Source organism: Hyaena hyaena, unplaced genomic scaffold (genome assembly GCF_003009895.1).
Source record: "Hyaena hyaena isolate Hyena2069 unplaced genomic scaffold, ASM300989v1 scaffold_179, whole genome shotgun sequence".
NCBI lineage: Eukaryota > Metazoa > Chordata > Mammalia > Carnivora > Hyaenidae > Hyaena > Hyaena hyaena.
In genome coordinates, this window is record NW_024080812.1 from 1 (window position 1) to 27,576 (window position 27,576).

The 27,576-nt window shown below is 49.3% G+C and overlaps 1 protein-coding gene across 1 annotated transcript in view; it reads right to left on the reverse strand.

The window, feature by feature from the left end:
* Positions 1-84: 84 nt before the first annotated feature.
* Positions 85-27,576, reverse strand: part of SMOC1 (SPARC related modular calcium binding 1) — a 75,389-nt gene continuing 47,897 nt past the window's right edge. Inside the window, exons 2-4 of the mRNA XM_039240746.1 lie at positions 5,109-5,274; positions 3,816-3,928; positions 85-120 (exon numbers count right to left, since the gene is read on the reverse strand). Of these exons, the coding sequence (XP_039096677.1) occupies positions 97-120; positions 3,816-3,928; positions 5,109-5,274 (303 nt within the window). The 3' untranslated portion in view covers positions 85-96. The remainder of the gene's footprint in view (positions 121-3,815; positions 3,929-5,108; positions 5,275-27,576) is intronic.

Genomic DNA, 27,576 nt, shown 5'->3' on the forward strand with positions numbered 1-27,576 from the left:
CTTTCTTTCTTTCTTTCTTTCTTTCTTTCTTTCTTTCTTTCTTTCTTTCTTTCTTTCTTTCTCTTTCTTTCCTTTTCTTTTTTCTTTATCGATTGATCACCAGCACCACAGTGGGGACTTCTAGAATAACAATGGTGATGAAAATGAATTACATACGCATCAAGGCCACTTTTATAGCATAAAAAAGTCAAAAGCACAGGCCTTGAAATTAGGTAGGCCTGGGTACAAATCCTTTCTAGTGCAGTGACCTTGAACCAGTTATTCAACCTCTTTGAAATTTAGTTTTCCTTTATAAATAAGGGTATTAGTAACTACCTCAAAGGGTTCCAGTGAAGATTAATGGGTGTAAAACGCAGTGCCTGGCACCAAGTAACACTCAGTAGAGTAGATCATTATTACTCAGTGATGCACATGCTTGACAAACTCCGGCCAACATTTCCTGGTGGTGCTAACCCAGTCCCCTTCTGCTATGGGCTGGGCTTCCAGTTAATCAGTTTGGGCACCAGACAACTGCTTGGCAGAGGACTTGGCAGAACAGATGTCAGAGATTACGTTCCTGACACCCAGAAGAGAAAACAGATAAGGCCACAGGAAAGGACAAAGCGCTTAACTAACTCCCAGCCTTACTCAGCAGGTCACCGGAGAGCCTTAACTCCACATTCCAATGATGTCATCAAGAACAAGAGTGATGAAGTCCTTCCAACAGCAGGTCATTCAAAACCTTGACCAAACGTTATCATCACCTGGGGAGCTTAGAATGTTTGGGCTCCACTCTTAGCATTTGGGGTGTAGACTATGTATCAAGGTTCTTAAGAGGCACATGTGACCTAATGTGCACCACCCTGCTGTGTTAAGCTGGGGTGGGGGTTGGGGGGGTACACAAAGAACACAGGGAAAACAAAGAAGAGAACAGAGACCGCCACATCGCACATGAACTCCATTAAAACCAACCAACTCATGTGGTCCCAAGCTGTGTCCCATGCCAAACAAATCCAGTCCCATTAGGGTCCCCCTCACTCCCTCCATAAACTTCAAGAGCACAGTCCTGCGTAATAATTCACAGGGCTAAAATATGGTAATAACATCAGGATGCGCGCATATCAATATTCTAAAGAATATTAAAGCAACACAGCTGGTCGCTGGATTTGGGTCTTAACAAAACAAAACAAAAAAAGTGCGGCTAAGGGACAGTGGAGGCTGGGGGAGGGAGAAAGCATTTTGTCTCACAGCCTTCAGGCAGCCTGTCGATGCGACTGAAGCACACTCAAAGAGGCAGCCTCATTTTGTGAAGTTATCGCCGTGTCTTTGATCAAGGGAAAGAGCACATCCATTTCAATCACTGTAACGAGGACGGGTGGGCCATTTGGCTGCCTGGCTGCCCACCGGGGGGAGCCAGCCTCGGGCCAGCAGACACATGGCAGTGCTTAGCGTGTCAAACAAATAAAGGGGTTCTCAACTGTCTATCCAAACTCTGCTGAACTTCAGAGGCCCTCTCTTTGAGCAATTCTGCCCCGACTAATCTGGAAGTTCCTTTCCGGCCAACACCACCTGGTCTGGACTGGCCTCGCCAAAACAAAAGCTGGCCAGCAGCTGTCTGTCACGAGGCAGCGGACACTTCAGAGCCGGGAGGGCAGGGGTCAACCTTCTCATGAGCAACACACTGGAGATGACACAGTCCTAGAGAAAGGGGGAAGTTGATGGCCATCAACTCCGCCTCCTCCCTATAACCTCTACCCCCAGCTGGGCCCCAAACTAGTCAAGAGAGGTCTGATTATCTTCCCCAGCAGGTGAATTCCCAGCAGTGCAGTTTCAAATACATACGCAAACATCACCTGCGTTCTTTTCACCAGAAGACATAATAAATAAAACATTGAGGAGGGGGAGGCTCAGCAAAAGGTTTCATTTTCCTTCTGTGACATCACCCATAACACCTCGGGAAGACACGAGTAGAACCAGAGTAGAGATGGGAGTCATGACCACGAAAATGCAAAACATTTCGATGCATTTGTGTGTTCCAAGGGTCGTGCGCACATGCACGTATTCAACCCTCACCCCAGCCCTATGAGGTACGCTATAGTGACTCTCACTAATAATGGTAATAACGATAGTAACATGTAATAAGATGTATAGTGTAATTACTATGATTAGATATGATAATAACGGAGATCATAATCTTCATTTCTCACAGAAGGACACTGACGCCCGGAGAAGCTCCGTGACTCGCCTGAGGCGGAGGGCTGGGACTCACACGGGGCGGTGTGGCTCCAGGACCCGTGTGTGAACCACAGCATGAGACTGCCTTCCTGCATCCCCACTCAGAGCCTCCCTGACAGCTGTCAGGTTACCCTGGAGGACCAGGGAGACGTGGGGGCTAGCAGGGTCTGAGTGCAAATCCCAGCTCTGGCACTTCTTGTCCCTGTAAATGGGGAAACCAACACCTGCCTCACAGGCCCGCCGTGAGGCTTACGTGAGAAAATGAAGAAGGGCGCCTCTCAAAGTGTCGCCAGCGAAGGTCAGTTTAAGCTAGCAGCTCTCAATCCTGGCCGAATGTTTGAATTGGTGAGGAACTTTAGCAAATATGATGCCTAGGCTCAGTTGGTTAAGTGTCTGACTCTCGGTTTCAGCTCAGGTCATGATCTCATGGTTCATGGGTTCAAGCCCCGTGGCGGGCTCTGAGCTGACAGCTAGGAGCCTGCCTGGGATCCTTTCTCTCCCTCTCTCTCTGCCCCTCCCCTGCTCATATGCACAGTCTCTAAATACATAAATAAACAAACATTTAAAAAATACGATGCCCAGACCCTTCCCCACCACCCCTCCATGCCTCTACCCCAACAAGCATCAGTCTGAAATCAGCAATCCCCAGGCCCAGCCCTGAAAAGAAACATGAAACCCATGAAACCAAAGGCCAGGCTACACCCTGTGCCCCCTTGATTCCAGAATTACAGAGAAGCTTTGAAACCCCTGAAGTGTCTGTTTCCAATCCCAAGATAGTGGGACTCCCCCAAATGCTGCCCTGTTCCACAGAGAGAAGCAGGCACCATGATCATCCCCAAACATGTGGCTGACTCACCCTCGTCCAGCAACCTTCCCTACTTTCACCCCCACAACACCTTCATCCAGCTGCCTCCCACCCCACAGACGACGTCCCCCATCCAGCCCAAAAGCTTTGTAAAGGGGCAGCCCACTGTCCCCATGCTGCCTGCTTTAGAAATAGTTGTGCCAACATCAACATAGCCAAAGTTACTTTTACACAAAGCACTAACCTGAAGACAATGCAGGATGAGAGGTGGGACTGCCTGAAAAGAAATGTTAAAATCCGGGTGCACGCACGTATGCACACGCACGCACACACATTCACGCCAAGAACCATGGTACAACGTGTACTCAACGGGAGCACTGCTTCCTTCGAGGACTCGGGGTAGGAAGAAGGGGAGTGCAGCAGGGGTAGAAATAAACAGTGAAGGGATTACCAGGGGTTGCCCATGGAAACTGGCAGGGCTAAGAAAAATAATCAGCCTGCATTTGACAGAAGAGAAAAATGGAGACAGCCAGCAGGGAGGATGGGGACCAAGCAATGCCAGTTTCCTGGCTCAGATTTCCATGCCCCTTCTCAGGACCCACTGCCAGCTGGCAAAGGGTGGCACGGAGGGCCCGGGAGGGGGAATGCAGACACCAGAAGGTAGCACCAGAAGGTGTCAAAGAGCCCTCAGCTGTTTCCCAGAAAGCAAAGGCTCTGAGGGGCCCTCCCACTCTCAAGCGCCTCCCCTCGGCCTCAGTCCAGGAAATGGGGCTAAGAGACGTGGCCAAGGCCTCACCTGGGTAAAAGAGCCATCCTCGCTGCACTCCGGGACAAACACCGCCTCCTGGGGCTTCTTGGCTTGCTCTAGGGCCTGCGCCCGCTCCAGGCGACACTTGCTCTGGCCAGCGTCTATAAGAGGAGACGAGGAGCGTATTTCATACTTCACCTGGATCCACGCAGGACCCACGGGACAAAATGGCCGCCTGGCACTAGGAATGCTGAGTGGAAAGCTCTCCGCCTGTGGGTGAGCCCACATACGAGCAACTGGATTTTCCCACAACACATAGGCAGTGGCTAGTGGCGCGTAAGTGCTGCTCGGCCTCATCGTCCTCTTAATCTTAATCTTAGAAAAGCCAGGGAGGTGTATTTATACCAGACTCTGCTTATTTTTTTCTCCCAAGTACCTTCAGCCACACCCACCCCCCAACCAGGGGAAAAAATATTTCACCTCTATTATCTTTCGCTGGGCTTATTAAAAAACTTGCAAGCCCAAGGGGTCTCAAAGATGCTTTATAGGTCAAGAATTGGGAGCATTTTCTCTGGAAGACCAGAAGCTCTAGGGCAACTTGCTCAGTCTCATGCCATTTCCTACAAGAGCTCTACGCAGCCCAGCGCTGATCAAATCACAAACTCCAGTCTCCACAGGGCCTAGGAAAGTGATGTAAATTAGGGCACTGAACTGGGTGTACAAAGAATGGCACTCAGCTTGGAGACACTGCAGGGAGTGCTGGGGACTTCGGCAAAGTGGAGAATGGGCTTCCCTTGAGAGGAGGAAGCTGCTACTCAGATCTAGCCATGTGGCTCCCTGTGGGAGGGAACACAGACCTAACAGTACCAGAGCTCCCAATTATTTATGAGAAGTACAAAACTCCAGATTTTTATGTTGAATCTCTCAATTCTAAAATGTTGTCTCAAATGTTTTTAATATTTTTAAACATGCGAGCAGCCCAAACAAAACACATCTGTTGGCCAACCATTTGGAATCCCTATCCAGGAGCCAACAATAACGTCTTGCCATTTTAAGCATCTCCGTTTACGAAAATAAAAAATAAAAATAAATGGCACTAGCCAGATAGTAGCACATCGTTCTAAGCCCTAGCCTGGTGGCGAGTGTTGGAAAGACGGAGAAGTACTCATTCCTTCAAGTAGGCCAGTCCTCCTTCCCATATTCCCTGGCGGGAGGGTGGACGGACAGTGGCGAACAAAATGAACAGACTCATTCTGAGCCTCCCCTGTGGCAAGCATGTCATGCAGGGAGCCATGGGGCCTGGGAGTCCCTTTTCTGCTAGGCGAACGTGCACACACTCACCTTTGCATCTACCGCGATGTACCACACCCAGGGTCGGGTCTCTGCACTTGGCTCGCTGGTACTCACACATTGACTCGTAGGACCTGCCGTCAGAGGCACAGATGGGTTTGGGCTGAGTCCTGGAGCAGTGGAGGTTGCACTGAGGGTCACGGTCACTTATGAGGAACTAGGTGGGAGAAAAGTGAAAGAGTATAGAGGTTAGTTTTGCAAGAAAAATAGGGGAGAGGCCATGCCTTACAATGCTGGTTCGCCTTGGGGAGCAAGTCCAGAATAAACCCAAAGTTATTAAACCCTAGAAGTAGAAGGGAACTGAGCAGTCACAGAGTCTAACCAAGGAAAGCATGCTGTGCTAAGTCATTCACAGGCAGGATCTCATTAATCCTCACAACAGCCCTATGAAGTAGGAACTATTTATTCTGTACATAAAGAAACTCAAGCCAGAAAGAGGTAACTTGTCCAATGTTACACAGCTATAAGTGATGGATTTGAACCTAGATCAGTCAGAAGTCAAATCAAAGCTTTCGCCACCTGGATATTCAGCCTCTCTATCCTTGCATGTGGTCACATGACCCCTGTTTGGGGACTTTCCCGAATCAGCAACTCACTAGCAATCTCTACATTCCAGCTTTGGGGAGCTGCATTTATTAGAAAGGAGTAGTGAGACCCAACTCCACCACCCTTCAATTTCTGCCCATCGCTCTCTGGCAGAAACAAGTGATTTTCTATGAGAAAAGGATTTCCTGATTTAAAAAGATAATAATCAGGGGTGCCTGGGTGGCTCAGTTGGTTAAGCGGCTGACATACGCTCAGGTCATGATCTCGCAGTTCATGAGTTCGAGCCCCACACTGGGCTCTGTGCTGACAGCTCAGAGCTTGGAGCTTGCTTCCAATTCTGTGTCTCCTTCTCTCTCTGCACCTCCCTGCTCACACCCTATCTCTCTGTCTCCCCAAAATAAATAAACGTTAAAAAAATTTTTTTAGAAAGATAATAATCAGATTGGGAAATACTGAGTGAAACAGGTTTCTTTCCTGCAGGACTTCTCTGATATCTTTGATACATTCTTACCCATTGTGGCCGTAGCAAATTGTGTGCTACTCTTCCTGTTGAGCTAACTCTCTCCCCTTGAATCTGCACTAGCCTCAGTAATTTGACCAATAAAATGCTGTGGAAAAGATGTTTTGGGACTTTCGAGCAAGGTCATATGAAGCTTTACAGTTTCCTCCCAGCCCTCTTACAACACTCACTCTGGAGGAACTCAGTCAGTACATAAGAAGCCTAGGAGCCCCGAGACCACCATGCTATGAGGAAGCCCAAGCTAACATGAGACAAAACCATGTGCAGAGAGAAATGCACAACCAACCGAGGCACAGAGATGCGAGTGAAGAAGACATTAGATGAGTCCGCCCCCTACTATCATCTGATTGCATAAAAATAATAAAAATAAACAAAAATAATTGCATGAGACACCCCAAGTGAGAACCACCCAGCTGAGCCCAGTCAATCCATGGAACTGTAAGGGATAATAATAAATGGATGTACTAAGCTATCAAATTTTGTGGTAGCCTGTTACACAGCAATAGATAACCAAGTCAAGGGGCATGTAGGATAATGCATCTCCCATTCATCTGACCGTGAACCCTTTTTTAGTGAACCCCTGTTAGCAAGTATAGGATACAGCTGGAAAACAATAACTGGGTCATAGAATCCATGAGCTTCTGTTGAATAACCCATGATTAGGCTGCATGGGCTGCATCCACTCTTCTCTACCCCTAAAGAGCAGAGTTCTAAGCCCACTCAAGGCTCTTCATCAGTACAGGCTGACAGAATGCATAGCCACAATAATGCATGGCAATGTTGTGAGCACAGGTCTGGCCATTGGTAACGCTGGAGCTGACTGAAGAATTACACCAACCTCATAGGGTTTAGGGAGGTGTGAATACAACCCCTGTTTCTGATGTATCTTCAGGCCCTTTGTGCAAAACAACCAGATGAGAGTTTGACCCTTTTCCAGAACAGCAGAGGGAGTCCAGAGGCAGTAGTACCACTCCCTTCAAGAGAGGACCAGGTACACACACCCCACCCTGGCCAAATTCCAGGAGAGTCCAAGCCTGTCCGCTAGGACACACGCTGTCCCCCAAATGTAAAACCAGTTCTTCCTGCGACCCTGACCTCATGCCTGAATGCTGGGTGCTCTGCACAGGGAGGGAGCAGGTGAGGGCTGAAATCATGCAGGCCTCCTCAGGATGGACAGGGCAACTTGTCTTCCCTACAGACCGTCTGGGCTCCCACACACAAGGGTTCAACCTGACTCCTGCCCAAATCCAGAAGGAAATGTCCTGATAGCATCTCACACTACAGTCTAGTATTCTGGGAGTGAAACTGATACCATAGGAAGCCATATCCAGAGGAAGCTCCCTGCCTCCCAGGTGGCCACACAGAGGAGAGAGTTTGAGCTGACAGGATAGCAGAAGGGAGAGGTGCCATCCACACCTCCACCCTGCATGGGACCCTTGGCCTCACTCCTGTCAGGTGGACCCTGTTTGAAACTCTTGAGTGGGAGCGCCTGGGTGGCTCAGTCGGCTGAGCGTCGGACTTTGGCTCAGGTCATGATCTCACGGTTCGTGGGTTCGAGCCCCGTGTTGGGCTCTGTGCTGACAGCTCAGAGTCTGGGGCCTGTTTCTCAGTCTGTGACTCCCTCTCTCTCTGACCCTCCCCTGCTCACGCTGTCTCTCTCTCTCTCTCTCTCTCCTAGAAATAAATAAAACATTGAAAAAAAAAAAAGAAGAAGAAGAAGAAGCCCTTGAGTGGTGTCCTATTGCCCCTCAGGACCTTCACACGGTCTCCTAGGCCTGGCAGAATCTGACCTTGGGGGTCTCCTCCCTGGCCTCAGCTCTTACTGCCTCATCCCCACCTTGCCCACCACTGGTCAGGCACACCAGCCTGCTTTCCGTTCACCAAATGAGCTTCATTTGCTCCTACCTCCAGGCTCTGGACACACTATGCCTTCTCCCTCCCCTCCCACCCCCACTTCAGATTTCAGCTCATGTCATCTCTGTTAGGAGGCTTTCCCCGACTCTCACAGATGAGCCCAGGTCCCCTAGAATAACTTCTCACACGTCACTCTTCCTTCGTGGCACTAAATACAGTTTGTGACGACGAACTGTGTGAGCTGATTAACAATGGAATCCCCAACTTGAACCTCACAACGACAAGGAGACTAGGAATACATACATCCCCAGCGAGGCCGGGGCACTCAGGCATCCCTGTAGCAGCATCTCCCATACGGCATGACCTCGAAAGCGGCTGGTATAATGTGACAGGCCTGGCCTTGCAGGCAGGCTCCTGCCACCACCTCAGGGGGTCACTGGGCCACTCCCTCACCCCCATGCTCTGAGCTTTCCCCTCCCTACCCCACCCCAGATTACATAGTGGCCGAGGTGGTCCACAGCTTCCTGCCCCAGCTCCACCTCAGAACTTAAGTTGTCTCGGAAATTGAGAGGGGGGTCTTTCTCTCCTACCCCACCCAGACCCATCTGCCACTACAACTCTCTCCACCGAAAGCAACCGTGCACCGTGGAAAATTGGGACCCAAAGGTCTAGCTGGAGGAGGCAGGCTTGGGAAGCCCTGGCCACAGGCTCCTGAATGGACACAGGACATGGGTGGCTGCAACCTGCAAAGCTGGTCTCAAACACCTCTCTTCCCCCGCTCTGGATGGATGGCTCTCCCAGACCCACACATCACCTGTCCGCAGCCTAGAAATGACGCCAGGCCTGGCTCGGTGATTCTGCATGGTAAGCAGCCGGCATCTGGCCCGAGGGTGGGACCGCTGTCCTCACACCCAGGCTTCTCCAGGCCAACCGGTGACCCTGAGACTGCCTGAGAGCAGGCACTGCTGATATCACACCACTGTCTCCTCATCTGTGGACCTACGTGCTACTTACGCGCAGTGAGGCTTGTTTTTATTTGTTAGCTTAATTTGCCATGGGAATTAGTAGGAGCCGAGGAAACACATGCTCTTTTTTCTCATGATCAGACAAGGACAGAACTCTCTGTATCTCCTAATGCCTGGGAAAACCAAGGAACTCATCATCCTTGGTCACAAAGGGATTTGGTAGCCAGACCTTACGTCTTAAGAGCGATAACAAGAAGAGCTAATAATTGGGTATCACTTACGATATGTTAAAGCTTTACAATAAGCCTATGAGGCAGAGTAAGTTACATCCGGATGTTATAGACGAGGAGACAAAAGCCCAGGTTACTCCTCGAAGCACAGTGTGTGATGTTAAAAGTATCACCCGCAGCCTGGCTCCGGCCAGGCTTCCACCACACCCAGACCGCCCTTCATTATTCCAGAGCAAGGCTGCAAACAGAAGCTCTGATGGTCTTGCAAAACTGGATTCCCAAAGTCAAAAACCATTTACCAAAAGCCTACGATGTGCCAGCCACCAACCGCTAAGGACGCAGACAAGACAGACCTGCCTTCCTATCACCTGATGCCTCCTGGGAGAAGAGCCTCATGGGGCTCATGTTCCCCTTAAAAAGCAGGGATTGAAAAAGACAAAGTTCCTTTTCAAATCCAAAGAGATTGCCCTGTTCTCTCTTCCTCAGCTCACGGGAGAGGAGAGCTGTGGGCGTCACCGTGGCATTGAACTACAGGCCATAAATTTGGTTTGGAAATGGCTTGCTCTGGGCCAACAGAGACGCTACAGCCGCTGTGCCAGAGACCAGCTTAATGACTAGGAGAACATTCTGTCTGCAAACAGACAGGTTAAAGAGCTTCGGAGGAAGCCCCACCTACCCCCAACACATGGAGATCCTTCCCACCTCCACAAGGGCTCCCAAAAGGTTCCATCTAGAAATTACTGGTCCCTGAGGCCAAGTAAAAAGTTCCGAGGCAGCACAGGGCCATTGCTAAAAGTCTGTCTTGCCCATCTGTGGTGTCTCATTTTCATCTGTTTTAGGAACTGTGTGTATTTGTGGTTGTTTAAAAAAAAAAAAAAAGGCAATGGGTTCTATAAAATGGACTTTTAATAGGATGACTATGCCCTAATGTGATCACCCAGACCTTCACGGCCTGAGGGGATTACTTTAGGTCCACAAACACTGTTTATTGAGCCATCCATTCATCTACTTTTGTCCTCAACAAGCCTGCATTGTGAGCCCAGCACTGCATGAGGCATGGCAAACAACACAACCAACACAGCCCCGCCCCCAGTGAGCTTGCACTTGAGGGTGGGGACGACAAGCAGACACTGGCGGTACAGCATGAGAGCAAGACACTCCAGGACCAGAGAAGATTTAATCCTAGGGACTCGGGGACGCTAAAAACCACACCGTCCGACAAGACTGTCTGCAATGACAAATGCGTTCTATATCTGTGCTGTCCAACAAGTAGCCACAAACCGCGTGTGGCAATTAAGCCCTAAAATGTAGCTAATGCAACTGAGGAACTAACTTTTTGGTTGCATTTAATTTTAGTTAAATTTGCATAGCCGTGTGAGGCTAGGGGCCACCATATTCAAGAGCACAGCTACGGTGGGGGTGGAGTGGGGGTGGGGTAGGGGTGGGGGGGACAGAGAGGCTCATCTCTGCTAGAGTTTCTCCTAGTTGAGCCAAGCTAAGACTCGTTGGACCAAGGGAAAAAAGAAGCAGATAATTTCTGCACTTTGAAACTGGACGTGAGATCAGCTTGTGACTTACTGGTCAACAACAGGACTGCCTAGGAGTTCATCAGTCTACCTGAAGTCACAAAGTTGGCTTTTTCCTCTCTTCTGCAGGAGTCAGGGGTTCAGGCTACACGATCCCAGCACCGGCCTGTGGTCTGGGTCAGTTCTCTCAACACAGAGACCCAAACTCAGGGTCCGAGTCACCCTGCTGTACCTGAATGCCCAAGCCACAGACGTCTGCTGTAGGCTCAAAAGCAGCCATGGCTGAAGGAAGTTTTTGGTGTTGTTAGGCTGGGGGTGGGGAGGGAGGGGGCATGCTGTCTCCCCAGCTATACAAAGCCTGAACCATTTCCCTCTGGAGGTGGGGGAGGGGGTAGTATTTTCATAAAAATCCTCACATACATTCCCTTCCCTCTTCCTAACCAAAAGACAACAAAAACAAAACAATTATGCTAAATATGATTGCACAATACGGAAACCAAACAAAAGGGACCAGGACAATTGTGAGTTTGCAATCATCTGCTACTCCCACCCTCTCTCCTTGGGGAGTGAATGATTCCAAAGCAAACACACAGCAGTTTATGTTTTGCTCTCATTTATAAAGTAGGACAAGCCCTTGAAATACATATAAACAATCCATCCTTCCTAGTGGAGAAGTGAGCTACCGGCTGGGGGCTGTCTTCTCCAGAGAAGAGATGGAGGTGGATGAAGTCGGTGTCAGACTAACAATCCCTTCTGTCTGAAAAGCACACAGGCTCTAGCGGAGTAGAATGCAAACCTTTTTGCACTGGGAGACCACTCCAATGCCGCAAGCTGTGTTAGGTTTGACTGACTGCCAAGTTTCCATGACAATACAGGGAACAACAGAGGCAGCCTAAGTTCCATCTGGGTGGAGACGTTCAAGTCTATATAATATGGAATCAGTCTTAACTTCCACCTGTACCATGCTGGATTAACCAGGATCTGAAATTCTAAATCGACATTTTTCTGGTAACACGTGTATCTCCCTATTTTTCCCAGCTATAGAAGAGGGGGTGGGGGGGCACCTGGGTGGCTCAGTCGGTTAAGTGTCAGACTTTGGCTCAGGTCATCATCTCACGATTCATGGGTTCGAGCCCCACATCGGGCTCTGTGCTGACAGCCAGCTCAGAGCCTGGAGCCTATTTCAGATTCTGTGTCTCCCTCTCTCTCTGACCCTCCCCTGCTCATGCTGTCTCTCTCTCTCAGAAATAAAATAAAAAACATAAAAAAAAAAAAGAAGAAGAAGAAGAAGAGGGGGCAGGAGCCGTTCTAGACAGCCCGGGCAGTGCCCCAGCCACTGTGTCTAGAAATAGGAAGGCCACAATTTGGAGCAGCAAGTGGCTTTCCCTTTTATGAGATCAGATCCAAAACTCACAGGCCAAATTCAACTGATGTGAGGTTTGCTTTAGTAACCTGACGCATGACACAGCTTCAGCCACTGACTTTTCATATTTCTGCTTCACTTATCTGTTGCTGCAAAGCCACAGATGGCTTTAAACATTAGTGGCTTTAAACAACTGATCATTTCTCTCAAGTCCATGGATTGGCTGAGCTCAGCTGGGAGATTCTTCTGCTCCATGAGGTGTCAGCAGAGGTGACACAGAGCTTGTCTGGGGCGGGAACATCCACAGGGGCTTCACTCACTGGTGCCTCAGTTGGGGCGTCAGAAAAAAACTAGGGCACTGGCTGGGCCTCTCTCTCCAGCAGGCTTCCCCCAGTGGCTTCCAGGACGGCTTTATTCCGTCCTTTATCACTTGCCTAGATGTTTGACTCTGCCACCAATGTCTTCTCCCCATTCAGGTTCAAATTCCACACTGCGCTGAGGTTGTCATCCCAAAGAGCAAATGTCTTCATGTTTTAAACATCACCATTAGCTCCTTGGAGCTCTTGCTGCATTGGGCGTGTACTTCCATCAAACCAACACACCACACCATCATTTGTGTGTTTATGCATCTGTGAAGGATTGTGTCTCCTTCCTCTTTACATGCACAGGGCCTAACACTGCCTGATCTAAAGCAGTTGTTCAGCACATGTTTGAAGAATGAATTGGTGACTAACAAACCTTACCTAAAACATATCCTGGATGAGAAGCTCCCTTTTTTTTTTTTTTTAAATCACTTACGGTAAAAAGAGATCTTTGTTCAACCACCACCAAAAGCTTAAAATTCTCAAATGCATGGAGTAATGTAAGCTCTTTGTTCTTTTCTTTCCTCTGAAGGAACATCTATTAGATAAGGAAAGCTGTACATTAAACACAGGATTTCTTTTCCCCCTTGAATTAAAGGAAAAGAAATCACAAAGACATTGAAGGGAATGTACCAGAGTGGCCGAGACAGGACCCATATACCCATGGCAGATACCATCATTAAGCAGCCAAGCAACTCCTTCCCAGTGAGGAATCCTCTTCACACAGCCCTCCCCCACCCCAATCCCGAAGCCTTCCTACTACCCTGCAGATAAGTCATCCCTCCCCTAAGTTAGGCAGTAATCTGAGGGGCCCAGGGCTGCTGAGCCTGAAATGAGAATGTGTCAAGGTAGAAAACTCTGATAATTTAACAGCCAATGTGATTACCGCTCTGGGTTTTTGGTTTTTTTTTTTTCCTGCAGCTGCCATACGCACGCACTTGAATAAGAAAAACAGCCAGATGACAAAATGGTATAAGTGACTCCTTTATAAGTCAGATTTCTGGCACCCTGAATTCACTTTTCCACAGAATGAAGATTGTAAGTAAGGGTGAGTTTCCCGGCTCCAATTCCAAATGCCTACTTGGAAGGAATGGGCAGGGGAATGAGCGCTACCCGTGTGCATACTGCGTCGGTGTCACAGTAAAGGCCCCTCACACCCGTGCCCGCAGCTGGGTAGGAACGGTTAGCCCCCACTGCGCGCTTCCTGCCTCGGGACTTGCTGGCCCTTCCCCTGAGCTGTGCCCCAACCTCATACCTCCTATTCATCCTTCCAATCTCAGTGCAAGCGCTGCCTCTTTGGGGCACTGACTTCCCAAATCGATCGGGACCCCTGTGCTGAGTCTCCTTAACGGCCTCTGCTTCCCACTGGGGTCTGTCCCAACTGTAAGTAAGTAACCAGCAGTTTAATTGTATGTTTCTTGCTCATGAGCCAAGGTTTGGGTGCCACGCCGCTGGATCCCCAGTTCCCAGTAGGGGCCTGGCCCAAAGTGGGCACTCAGTAAATACTTACAGACCGAATACATGAGGAGGAAGCCAAGGCCCGGCCAGGTCAAGCTAGTTAAGTGGCGAGCACTCTGTGTCTGCCTCTAAAGGGCCAGACTCCTTCTGCTATACCACATTTCCTCCTTTGGCGGAAGGCAGAGCGCTGAGCCCGAGGCTGGCTGGGGAGAGTCGGGGGGGGGGGCCTGTTGGTAGCTCTGGTAGCAGGGGCCAGAGTCTCTGGCGTGGGCCCCTCAGCAGGCAGGAGAGGAGAAGCGTCTACAGGCGAAGTGAGCTTTCCTAACCGAGGGCTGTTCTTCCCATCATGTTTGGGAGTCAAAGTCCAGCTCAAGCTTTTAAAACTCAGGCACTACAAAGCGTTTCTGGGAGGTGACTGTGCTATTGAAAAAGGGAAAAAGCCGCTCCTGGAGCCAGTGCCTGGAACAAAAAGTAGAGAACCACATTCCAGATGTCTAGCTTGTAGCTCAGCCTCTTACTCCCCGACCAGGGACTGTCCACCTCTTGTCACTTGCTTCACCATCAGCAAAGCCGGACTTTGGTCTTCTCCACCCCCCAACCCCCCGCGGGGCCTGTGTCTTTGGGAACGAAGAGCAATTTCACATTAAAATGTCACTCACCCGCCCGCTATCTAATCCGTCATCTGCCTGGAAAATCCACATCCCTATTTCTGCCAGCTCACGCTCACCCTTCCTTGACCCCACAACCACCGCATTTACACAGGTGCAGAGGAGGGTCCCGATCTGGCAGCTTGGGAGGGGGGCGCGGGAAGATGGAGGAGGGGAGATAAGGGAGGTCAAAGGGAAGGGGGGTCTGCGGCTACGCTGGTGTCTGCTCTTCCACACACCTCCACCGCGGGGCCTAACAACAGCACGGCCCCCGATTAAAGGGCTTTTCACGCTGCTGAGGGAAAGCAGACACCCCCCTCCAGCTGTTGGGCAGCTGGAACCACTTCTGTTGTTTTAGCCGGGAGAGGCCTGACCTTTGTCACCCCACCCCCAACCCCTCCCCAAGGGAGGAATTCAGTGGTCACCCCACCCCATCCGCCCGGCTCCCCTCCTCCACTGTGCCCCCCCACCACTATGGGCATGACCAGTCAGGACCCAGGGGAGAAGGCTGTCCTGGGCCAGGTGCCACAGTGGGGGACGGGAAGGGAGGGAGCGTCCGTAGGCTTGAAAAAGCATCTGGGACCCTGGGTCCAAAGAGGCGCTCACAAGGCTGCAAAGGTAGGGCTGACTCAGACGCCTGCAGTTCACACAGACCCGTCCACACCCCACCACGTGCCCCCTGCCCATCTAGCAGAAAGGTGGTGCAGATAAAGTGTGGGCTAGGGTCCACGTTATCAAATCCCAAAATAGGAATAATGGTTCTAAGTGCGAGGAACCAGACCCAAATAGCCACATACTGCCTGACTCCGTATATATGACATTCAGAAAAAGGCAAAGCTATCTGGATATCAGTGATTGCCCAGGACTGGAAGGAGGCAGAGAAGCAGGAGAGAATGGGGGTGGGGCGGATATTCTCCATCTTGGTTACGCTGGTGGCCGTACAACTACACGAACCTTAAAGACTATAAAAGTGTACACCTGAAAGGGTGACTTGCACTGTGAGTACATTATACGTCAATAACCAAAAATAACCATAAAACTAAAGAAAAATAACACCAAGGCATGTTTGTGTTGAATGGCACATCAGACCTCCCAGAGGCAGTCAAAGAAGTTTCGGGAGGTTTCTCTGCCCACTCCCTCAATTACCAGGCATTGTGCTCTGTGCATTGAGGGTTATGAAAAAAAAGCAAGAACAAAGGCCCTGCCCACCCCACCCCACCCCCGCCCCAAAGCTGAGCCAGTTGCAAAAACTGGCATGTATACAGCTATCTCCAGAGGGACTGCATTTGCAACGCCAGCAACCAGGAAGCAAAGACCACGTCACAGAAGACAAAAGGAAAGCATGTTTGAAAATGAGATGCCAAGAAGTCTGAGATGTGGTGTGGCTAACACTAAAAAAGAGAGAGGGAGAAGAGGAGAGGGGAGGAAAGAAAGACTAAAGAGGCATCCATTCAGCAAAGAACTGCTGAGCACCTATTATGCCCCCAGGGTATGCTGAGTGCTGAGGACAGAGCAGCTGCCCTCTTGTTCTGTGGGGTCAGAGGAAGAGGTCCATTCAGACTAGAAGGATCCAAGAGGACTTCTCAGACAAGGGACCACTAAGGGGATTGTAAAGGATTTCCATAAGTAAGAAGGGCTGTCACGGGGCATCCTAAGCGACAGTGACTGGTACACAGAAATAAAGAAGCAAACTCATTTTTAAAAATAGATTAGAGGGGCGCCTGGGTGGCTCAGTCAGTTGAGCATCCAACTCTTGGTTTTGGCTCAGGTCATGTTCTCATGGTCTGTGAGTGAGAGCCCCGCACTGGGCTCTGGGCTCACTGCACAGAGCCTGCTTCGGATCCCTTGTCTCCCTCTTTCTGGCTCTCTCCTGCTTGGTCTCTCTAAAAAATAAAATTTTAAAATAATAATATTAATAAAAATAAAAACAGATTAGAAATGACCATTTATGGGAGAAATAAGGCTCTAGGGCCAGAATGGGGCAAGAACATGGAGGGTCTCTAAGATTCCCATTTGTCGGGGTGCCTGGGGGGCTCCATCGGTTAAGCGTCCAACTTTGGCTCAGGTCATGATCTCATGGTTCGTGGGTTCGAGCCCCACGTCAGGCTCTGTGCGGACAGCTCGGAGCCTGGAGCCTGCTTCGGGTTCTGTGTCTCCCTCTCTCTCTGCCCCTCTGCCACTCATGCTCTGTTTCTCCGTGTCTCCATAATAAATAAACATTTAAAAAAAATTTTTTTAATAAAATAAAATTCCCATTTGTCTTTTTTATTATTTATTTATTTATTTACTTACTTACTTAAAGAATTGGAAGCTGGTGAAGAAAATAAAAGGCAAGGTCAGACAAACCCCTGACAGGGCTATGAAAGACCACAGACTGGTCAGGAAGTTACAGCAGCTACAGGCAGCAGGAAGGAAGAACGGGGGGCATGGGAGTGGCTGGGGAAGGCCACTGGAAGAGTGAAGAGCATCAAGAACCAAACAGCTGTCTGTTGAGAGTAGGAGCGCTGCCCATGGGGGATGATCTGTGGACTCCATCACAGCCCTGCTGCACTCCCACAGGCGCTGAAGGGACACATGGGAGCCACAGGCATGCATGTTGTCAAGAACAAGAAGAAACGGAGGGTGAGTGGAGACGAAAGTGTCTTTTTGAATGAGTGGAGTCCTTACAGCTTAAAATCTATTTCATTTTTAGCCCTCCTTGGTCACCATCAGGCTATCACAGCCTTTCAATCAGAGGCAAACGGCATTGATTTTTATTTCCTGCTTGTACTCCCCATCACTGAATACTAGCCAGTGAACTCATGAACTGAGGGCGTCACTTGCCTATCTGCCCCCCCTCCCCACCTCTGACACCAGCATAAATAAAACTCCATCGCTCCAAATCAAATAAACACAGCACTCTCCGGGACCCAAGACCCACATTTTTTCACTTCTCTCAGCCCACAAGGATTGGGGAAATAATAACTAAAGGTTAAGTTGATGGCTTGTAAGGAGCAACTAAGAGGTCTTGTGTTCGGACTCTACCCAAGAGACGGTGGGTTACAGACAGAAGCCAGACTGGGATGCAAAGCCAAGAGGACAGGGAAAGAGCTCTTAAGTGCCTGCTTGGGTCTAGATGCCCAACCCTTCAGTCAAAGCCACACACACATCTGGTAGTAAGGATCTGCTGTATTGGCACTATCTCTCCACCTGGCAACAGCAATTGATTCTGCCAAGGGTAGTGGCTCCTTACAAGGTCATCCTGGACATTCTTACAGACTCTGCCCAGTGACATGCTCCAAGTTTTCACTGGGTGTTACTAAGAATGGACTACCACATCACCGAACATCTTGGCTAGTGGCAGTGGGACCCAGACAAGACTGCACATCCTGGCCCCACCCCCCCATATTCTGTCCCACTGCCACTAGCAAGCATTTTATGCTCAGTGATATGTAATATGTGTTTCACAATGGGGGAATGAGTGAGGAGACTGGTTAGGATAAGAGCTACCAGCTATGGGGCTGGAGGCTGGCCAGGGTTGGTCCCAATATCGCTGGGTGCTGGGCAGTGACTGAGCCCCTCTGGTTGGAAGGACAAGGTCCCAAGACAGAACAGTTTCTGCAAAAGACTTGAAGGGATTCTGGACAAAGTGGGAGGAGCAGAATCTGAAAAGGCTGTTCAAGAGACTCGAGAACACTCTGAGAGATTCGAGGCATGCACAGAGCTACTTCAGGGCCTAGATGACAAGGAGCCACATAAGTGAGGCAGGTCTTTTCCCCATGTCTGTATGAAAGCCAGTCCTGCTCTGGCAACTAAATCGACAGTTTTGGACGCAGCCGGAGAGAGTTGCGTTGGCACAGATGCTGGTGTTCGCATGGTGGGAACTGCCAGCAATGAGGTTCCTTTGGGCAAAGGGGAAAATCATGACTAATTTATGGAAATATTTAAAGCACCCCAAACCTGTCTGAGTAGATGAGGGTCTTGAAGCCATTGATTGCAATTTGAGAGTAAACGTAAATGTGGCACCCTTTTGTAATCACAGGCTGAAGGGGTTTGGAAATACCAGTTGGAGGAATAGACACTAGTCTACTTAGCAGGCTGTGGGAGTCAAAGCAAGCAGCCCCGAGCTTCGGGAGAATTTGCAAAGGCCAACTGGAAATCTGGAGATCAGCTTTCTAAAAACGGTGACACTGTATATGATCATCTGGCTCTCAGGCTGGTCAACAACATGCCTCAGTAGCTCACAATGTGGCCGAAATAAAGCTAACAACACTTGGCCCAGAGTAGAGTAGAGAGTTTTGAGGTGGATGGGCGTTGGACAGTCCCCCCCACCCAAAAAAAGAGCTAGTCAACTGAACCTGCTCATGACTGAGGTATGAGCATATCCACAGTACAGATGCCTGTACACGTGTGTGTGCACACGCACAAACACTTGGAAGTATCTTCAGCAGGGTGCACAATCGCTAGCTTTTGTTCAAGGGTCTAGGGTCAGGCGTGTTGAAGAAGAAAGCTGCTAGCTAAGTTCCTTGAAAAAGCAACAGCACTAGAGGTCTACTTCCCTCTCCTGGGGGATTTGCCCTGCACTCTCAGATGTAACGCTATGTTCCCCGAAGAGGGGAACCGAGACCCTAGGTAGTGAGCCCTCATACCATCCACAGAAGTCATGATCAGACACTCCTAGCCCCTCCTACAACAGGCCAGTTGTGCCAAGTGAGTCCTCTGACACAGTGTGCTCCCTGCCCCCACCCCTCACACCAACAGCCCACCTCCAGCACCCTGGGGGGCGGAGTAGCCCACGAGCCTCCTTTAGGACTGACCTGCTGAACCCAAAAGACAGACTCATGTGTTCGCTGAGTCTCCTCTCTCATCCGGGCACAGGGCACCTTTAGCCCTTGCAAGCCCACTTGTTGGGATTCTTGGTGCTGCTACCATTAGTTTTCTTATCTTATTAGGTATTTGTCCACTCACACATGTCACAGTGAGTCTTGAGACTCTTACCACTGACTGCTCCCATTATCAGCACAAAGGGTCCCAAACCAGGCCCACCATGGCCCACCCAAGATAAAAGACTTCCACACTAAGTCTAAACACGGTGGGAGGAAGAGGCGGGAGTATTATACCCTGGGAGTTAGTTCATGGCTCCATAATAACAAAATGGAGAAACCGGTGTGCTTTCAATGTCATGGGATTATCACGAAGAAAAATGTCATTTTAATGCCTCTCTCATTTGGTCAAGATACTATGGCATATATAGGCTCATCTTCATATCCACTTACACAGTGGAGCAATTTATATTGACAAGGGAGATAACAGAGGAAGCAGCACTTTATCCAGAGCACTTGAGGAAATCCACTCCCTTACAGCACTAAGCCCTGGGGATGAAAGCTGAGCAAGTACAGACTGAAACAAACAGAAGAAGAAATCCCAGACTTGCTATGTCATCGAATGATGTTGGGCTGTGTATGCTTACACTGTGTGTGTCCTTTTACTGCTATGTCCACGGTCATCTGGAGATCCTGCTATACTGGTGCTGGGCTCCAGATCACCAAACACGCCTACACATACGCACACATGCGCTCATACATAGGTGCATGCATGCGCACACGCGCACACACACACACACTGCCCACAAAGTCACTCATCGGCAGAAGGGAAGAAGAAATAGTTTGGCCCACATGGGACTACCATGCGTCATGTAAAACCTGGGGCTGTCAGACCACCTTGGGCTGAAAATCCCCACTGCGTCACTCAGACAAGGATTAATTACTGCCGTCCAGAGCCCGGGCTCACTTCTTACTTCACACAAGTGTGAGGCTGTTCTGGGCAGGAGAGAAATCCTGTTGACCCAAACTGGGCCAAGGAAAAGTAAATAGAACCATGTCAAATTCTACAGGCAGAAATGGAAGATTAGTGGAAAACCAAAGCAAGCCCACTCCTGAGGGAGAGAGAGAGAATGGTTCTTCCGCCTTCCAAACCTTCTGGTTTCTGGACACAGAGAAAGTCTTTCTTTTAAGGATAAAGCCTGTATTTGACGTTAGAGGATCTTTTTCTTTCAGTCCAGACATTCATAACATTTCCCTCAAACACGAGGCCAGACAACCCAATGGAGAGGACATCTACCTTTGCAACAAGCAGCTTGTGTCTGGTAAGCAAGCCTGTGGAAACGACATAGCGGAGGGTCGGCTGAATCTACCTGGGAGAGCTTCAGGGTGCACCAAGCAAGCCTGCACATCCCGAAGGACTGGGACCTCTCAGGCTTTCTGACATGACGTATGATGCCCAATGGCCATAAAGCCTCAGCATTGAAGACTTTTAATCCAGCCTCCAAAGGGGTTCTCAAGGTTTTTTTATTGGCCAAGGAAATGTTCACAATATAAAGTTCAGTAAAACCAAAACAGAATATCAAATATATATGTATAGATCGATTGATAGATAGATAGATATAGATTCTATCAATAGATAATAGACATGTAACTATATATACACATACGCATACATACACACATATAATACATACATATACACATATATGTATATGTATATCTTCCTCCCACTCCAGGGAGAAAGAACAAAAGATAGAAGGAAATACCCCAAAATGTTGATAGTGCTATCTCTAAATGGTAGAAATATAGACAGGTGTGTTTTTTCCTTTGTACTTTTTATTTTCCAAGTTTCCTATTAGGAGATTGGGGGTGAAGCACATACAAAAGTCCAGATAGATGGACCCAGACCTGCCTCTTCCGCACAGCTGCCCCTGAAGCTCTACCAAAAACTCTGGTGTCCCCTGGGGATCATTAGATCCTGACAGCCAAAGCCCTACACGGGGCTAGGGACTGGGAGAAGACTGCCTTCGTGTGAGGTGGGAGGAGAAGGTGCTTTCCTCTTGGCTTCTTCCTCTCGCGGAGTCTGATCAGGTTTCCTGTTCTTCTGTACCACACACACAGCTCCCATAAGCAGGCAGAGAACCTTCCCTGGGGTGGGGGTGGGGGGGGTGTCAGGCTGGGCCCAGATGACCCTTTGGCAGCATCCATCTAGGCAGAGGCCTGATCCCTGGGCCGACTCCCTCTGCGGTTCACGTGGCACGGTAGGCAGTCCAGCCTCCTCTACAGAAGGAACTCGGACTCTCACAGGTCAGGATGAACTCCAGTCTTCTAGTCCAAAGCAGTGCTGTGACCAATCTGCTAGCAGCATGCAGCCTGCACCATCAGAATACAGGGTGATGAGGGGTAGTGATTATGCTGTCATCCGGGCATATGGGAGGGTAGTGAAAATCACGTGGCTAAAAATAAGGCTTGCAGAACGAGCAGCTCCAGGTTTGGGCATACAGGAGGAAGGCAGAGGGCTCTCTGCTCTCCCATCAGTCCTGAAAACTGCCTTTAGAACAAAAATGTCCTTTCATTGGCTTCCTTGCAAAACAAACCAAAACCTATAAGGTAGTTCTGCATCCTTCTCCACAGCCCGCTGCACTCATTCATTGCATAAAACTTTAGTAACCCGTCTATGGGCCCAACATGGTGCTGGGCCCTGGACACACTGTGTGGAGCACACTGGCCCAGTCCCCACCCTCCCAGGCTGTGCTGAGTGTCTGCAATCCTGCAGTTCATATTTCACATACAGATGACATCCTTTGAAGCCCTTGGTGCCATCAGGTTACAGTCAGGACCAGGCACAGACATCAAGGCTGGGGTAAGCCTAAGTAGGACATGCCACCCCCGGGTAGCAAACTCCTTGCAGGAGGCTCTTCTTGGTCTGAATCACAACACGACTGCTCCCAGCAAAAACCAATGCTATTCTTCAGCTGATCCAGAAAGACAGATTTACTCTACAGAGAACCCAGAGGACTCTCTGGAAGAGGGACTCATGAGGACCTCTGACCAACTCCGGATGTTGCTCAAGCCAGCCAGCGCGCTCGGGCTGCGTCAAGAGCCAGGGACGACTGTCTCCCAGCCTGGCCTCCATGAGGAGAGGGCTAAGGGCGATGTGCTGAAATGCTCGTTTTTGTACAAGAAACTATCCTTCTAGGGAAAACAGAAGAAGACAATTTCTAAATTGCACCCTTTTACCTCAATAGATATTGCCTCCTGAGTCTTGATGCATTTTAAGGCATATTGGAAGAAGATGCTTCAAGCAGAAGCTCTTTTGCTTTAAATAGATGCTCTCTGCCAGATCTAAATCTGTTGGAGTCTCAGTATCCACCAAAGAACTGCCTAAAAACAATTCAGCACAGGAATTCCAAGAAAGAAGACTATATATTTATCTAACCTAGACCAGAAGACAAGTAATTGCACAGCTACAATATCAAAGCACTTGACACAGAAGTTAGAAGGGAAGAGACCATGGCAAAAATAAATGTAGGGGAGGGAATTCTCATCTACTCTAGGACTTATGTGTGCCAAGTACAGTGCTGGGCATCTCAAACACATTACTTTCATCAGTCCTAACAATGACCCAAGAGGTAATGTTTTCCATTCCACTCTGCAGATGAGAAAACTGGAGCTCAGAGAAGTAAGTGATTGCTCAAGGCCACACAGCCAGAATCCAAGCCCAGAACTATGATTCTGCAACATCGCAGGCCAAAGCACCATGTGAGGGCCCACAACAGTTGCCTAATCTAACTTTGGGCTACATAAAGACTCAGAATTCTATTATATTTTATTTTTTTGTTTTTTTTTTTAAAGTTGTATTTATTTTGAGAGAGACAGAAACAGCATGGGAGGAGGGGCAGAGAGAGATGGGGAGAGAGAATTCCAAGCAAGCTTCTCGCAGCCAGCCCCATGTGGGACTTGATCTCATGAACTGTGAGATCATGGCCTGAGCCGATATCAAGAGTTAGACACTTGAGACACCTGAGTGGCTCAGACGGTTAAGGGTCTCACTCTTAACTTCACTTCATGAGCTCCTGGTTTATAGGCTCGAGCCCTGCATTGGGCTCTGTGCTGACAGCTTGAAGCCTGCTTGGGATTCTCTCTCTCCCTCTTTCTCTGTCCCTCCTCTGCCTGCGCTTTCTCTCTCTCAAAATAAATAAACTTAAAAAACAATGTAAAGAGTCAGATACTCAAACCACGGAGCCACCCAGGCACCCCCAGACTCAGCATTTTAAAAATTCACTCTGACATGGTTTTGTCCTTCTACAGCTGAGTAAAGACAATACAGACTCCTACTACCCAGCCACCACATTCTCACCTCCTCCTAACTACCCCCTTAAAAACAATGGTACAGGAGGGCAGTGGGGCAGAGTGGGGAGAAACAACGAGCCTAGATCCTTCACAGACCACAGCACCTGGTCCCCCGCAGTATCTTTCCCAGGACCCAGTGCTTCCAGCCCCTGTGATCCAGCTCCACCCCATCTCCCCATGTGCCCTGGCTGGGGCCTGCTCTCAGCAGGTAAGCATATTCGGGACAGGGACAGAGATCAGAGTCCATGCCATTCTATTTCTGCTGTAGGGGGGAAAGGGGTGGTCCTCATTTATGAATGAGGGTGGGGAAGATGGATACCAGATCAGCTCACTAGCCCAACTATCAGGCAACTGTGATGTTTTTAATAGAAACCAAAGCTGAGCCTTTCACAGGGCACAGTAAAGGAGTTGTTTGGGAAAGTCGTCTGTACCTGGCAGAAATGCATATAAGAGCATAGACTTTGAGTAGACAGACCCAGGATCCCATCCCTGGACTGTAGGCCTCATCCAAGATACTTACCTCTAGGAGTCTCTGTTTCCTCGTCTGTGAAGACAAGGAAATGGAGCAGTTTCTAGCAAAGGTTGATCTGAAGATAAAAGACTAGGTTGGCATATCAAAGCTTCTTGACAAACCTTAGATATCATTATATTATTACTTCTGTTATCAACTCAAATCAGATGCTTATTCTCAATGGAGATCCTAGGGATTGTTTTCCAATTAAAGTTCTACTCTGTGTATCTTGTAGTCAATTTCCTTTGTATTTTACATTTGTGTGGGTGCATTTCTTTCTAATTTCCTATTAGACTGAGTTTCAACCCACACAGCACTATCATCAAGAACCATGGCAAAAAGAAGTGGAAAATATTTGTTTTATAAAGTTATAAATTAAAAAATAGGGGCACCTGTGTGGCTCAGTTAATTGAGCATCCAACTTCAGGTCAGGTCATGATCTCACAGTTCGTGAGTTCAAGCCCTATGTCTGGCTCTGTGCTGACAGCTCAGAGCCTGGAGCCTGCTTCAGATTCTGTGTCTCCCTCTCTCTCGGCCCCTCCCCTGCTTGCACTCTGTCTCTCTCAAAACAAATAAATGTACTTGTCTTATGGAAATGGCTACAAAAAATTTTTTTTAACTCTTTAATGTTTTTTATTTATTTGAGAGAAAGGGAGAGACAGAGCGAGCAGGGGAGGGTCAAAGAGAGAGGGAGACATAGACTCTGAAGCAGGTTCCAGGCTCTGAGCTGTCAGCACAGAGCCCAATGCGGGGCTTGAACCCACGAACCGTGAGATCATGGCCTGAGCTGAAGTCGGACACTTAACTGACTGAGCCACCTACGTGCCCCTACAACGAAGTTTTTAAATGAGAAAATAATGTGATCACAATCCTACAATTGGCATCTGAATCACCCAGTAGGTAAATACTACTTCTTTAAACACTTTATTTTAGACCTCATCTTTTCCAATAAGGGTCACTTGCTTGAATTAATGAATAAAATAAAAACTTTACCTTAAGGATACATTTCACAATAAAACTATACATATATTTTGGTCTGTGCCTTTCTATGGGCAAAAACCCAGAGGACCCTATCAATTTCAAGTTTTGCTTTGCATGTCATAATACGTGTCACCCTACACATACTAAATATATGGTTTGATTTAATGTAAGAGTTCCGTGTCTTCAAGAAGTCTGAAAAGTGCGGCCCAAGACTGGTCTCATCTTGTGCATCTTGTGCATCGGACATCTCACAATTGTCCGAACTCCTTGCAGAGTGACAGAAGGAGCACCGTTGTCCCCATCCCCACAAAGCTTTCGGTCCTGATAAGGCACCTAGGCTCCCTTCCTCCTTCCCATCACCACTCCTGTGGTCACTAGGAGACAGCCAGCAGCACCTCTCCCTCATCCGGCCCGGGTGTTCCCAAAGCAAAAGGGCCACCCTTGAATGATGAGAGCAGTGGGCCACTGAGCGCCCGGATCCGGGCCACAGAGAGCAAGAAGAAGGTGGCAGCTGAACACACAATGCTAGTATATGTACATATGTATGTACACAAGCATCTGAAGCCCCAACAGCACCGAGAGTCCCTCTGGCTCCCACTGCCCCTTTTCCTCCTGACTTGTTCATGGCTGCCTCTGTTTCTCACGTGTGTTGCTCCTTTCGCTCGGCGCCCCTACTGTACCCCCGGGGGAGACAGGGGGCATGGGGTGGGGGGGACAGCTTGGCAGCCATCTGGGAGTGCTCTCCGCAGAGGCACCCAAACAGCAGAGGAAGGTATCATCTGTGTCCCGCTGGTGTCCAGTGTCGCAGGCATGCACTAGACTGCAAAACATACACCCACGCTTTCTACAAAACCAGGGTCCTACCACCTCCTCCCCCCGTGAGTGGGCCCTTCTAGAAGCTGTGCCTCCACACATCTCTGGCAACCCAGAGCAGCCTTCCCCACTGGGGTAGGAAGAATGAGGGGTGGTGGCAAGGGAGGGTGCTGCCATTCCTTGGAGCGTGCCAGCCCCCAGTAACCAAGTGTGCTCCCTGCGGGTGCCCATGAACACGTCAGCTTGCAGGAAACAGGATGGCAAAGCCTCTCTTTGGTTGGGGACTCCTGGGACCAGTGAGCAGCTCCGTGGCTCTGGCCCCAACAAAGTTAGTGTCCCCGCCTCCTGCTTCCTTCTCTCTCCACACCTTGAATCCAATTCAGTTGTGGCCAGACCATGACCGGGTGACAAGAGAGAAGAGTGCAGAAAGCCCTGAGCCAATGATGAGAATCAGAAGTAGAAAGGTGGATTCCAGCCAAAAATCTGGAGTCCGTAAAGGAGGCTAAAACTGGAGGGGAGGGTAAAGCGTTTGTTTCTTTCCTGCCCCGCCTTTCTCTGCACCCAACCTTGACCGCTGCCACTGACTACCACCACATACCTTCCTGCAGTACTCAGGAGAATTTTCTCTTATTTTCGCAGACAGGACAAGACCTAGCACTGCTATGGCCTTCCTTGGTCGTCCTTTCTAAACAACTAACTGTTCTCTCAAAATCTTTCCTTACGTCTAATCTAAGTCCCTCATGCTGCAATTTAAGCTTATTTCCTTCTGATCAATTCAGCAGTTATTTCTTGAGAACCCATTGGACGCCTGACCCACGGCTGCCCTGAACTGCAAAGGAATGCAATCTGGCTCCTTCCTTCCAGAAGCCAATGCTCTGGCTGAAGAGGAAAGATCAACAAGTAAGAAGGGGCTGACACTGCCTGCCTCACTGACTGTCAAAAGCAGGGACGGGGGCGGGGCAAAGGGTCGGGAGAAGGAAGAGTGGACTCTACAGAAGGCATAGCACATGGGCTCCTTGAAGGGTAAATACCGTTTGTGCTCATGGCTGAGAGGAGGAAGGGCGAGCACTGTGAGCAGCGGACCGCGCATGTGCGGGGAGCTGGGCACAGACCAGTTTGGCAGCCAGCAGAATGCCCGAGCGAAGATGGAGTGGGGTGCCTCTTTCCTTCGGGCCAGAAGGATCCCTCCGAGGCCCGGGCAGGAAAGTCACTTCATAAAACTGGTATTTTCAGCTAGTTAATCTGACCGCGGCAGGGAGAAGGGACTGGAGGGGAAGAGATTCAATGCAGAATGGACAGTTAAGAGGCACTGGCAGAAATCCAGACATGAGGTGTTGACAGGGGCCTGGGCTACCCAGTGGCAGTGGGGATGGAAAGAAAGAATCAATACGGGAGGCGGTTTAGAGGAAGATTCTGGAAATGGCTGTCACCATCTTCGGGTTCCAGCCTGCTTCAGTAAATGCGATGTAATTAGGTCACCTCCTGCATTCCCCGCTCCAGGCCAACTTCAGGCGCGAGGTGGGGGGGG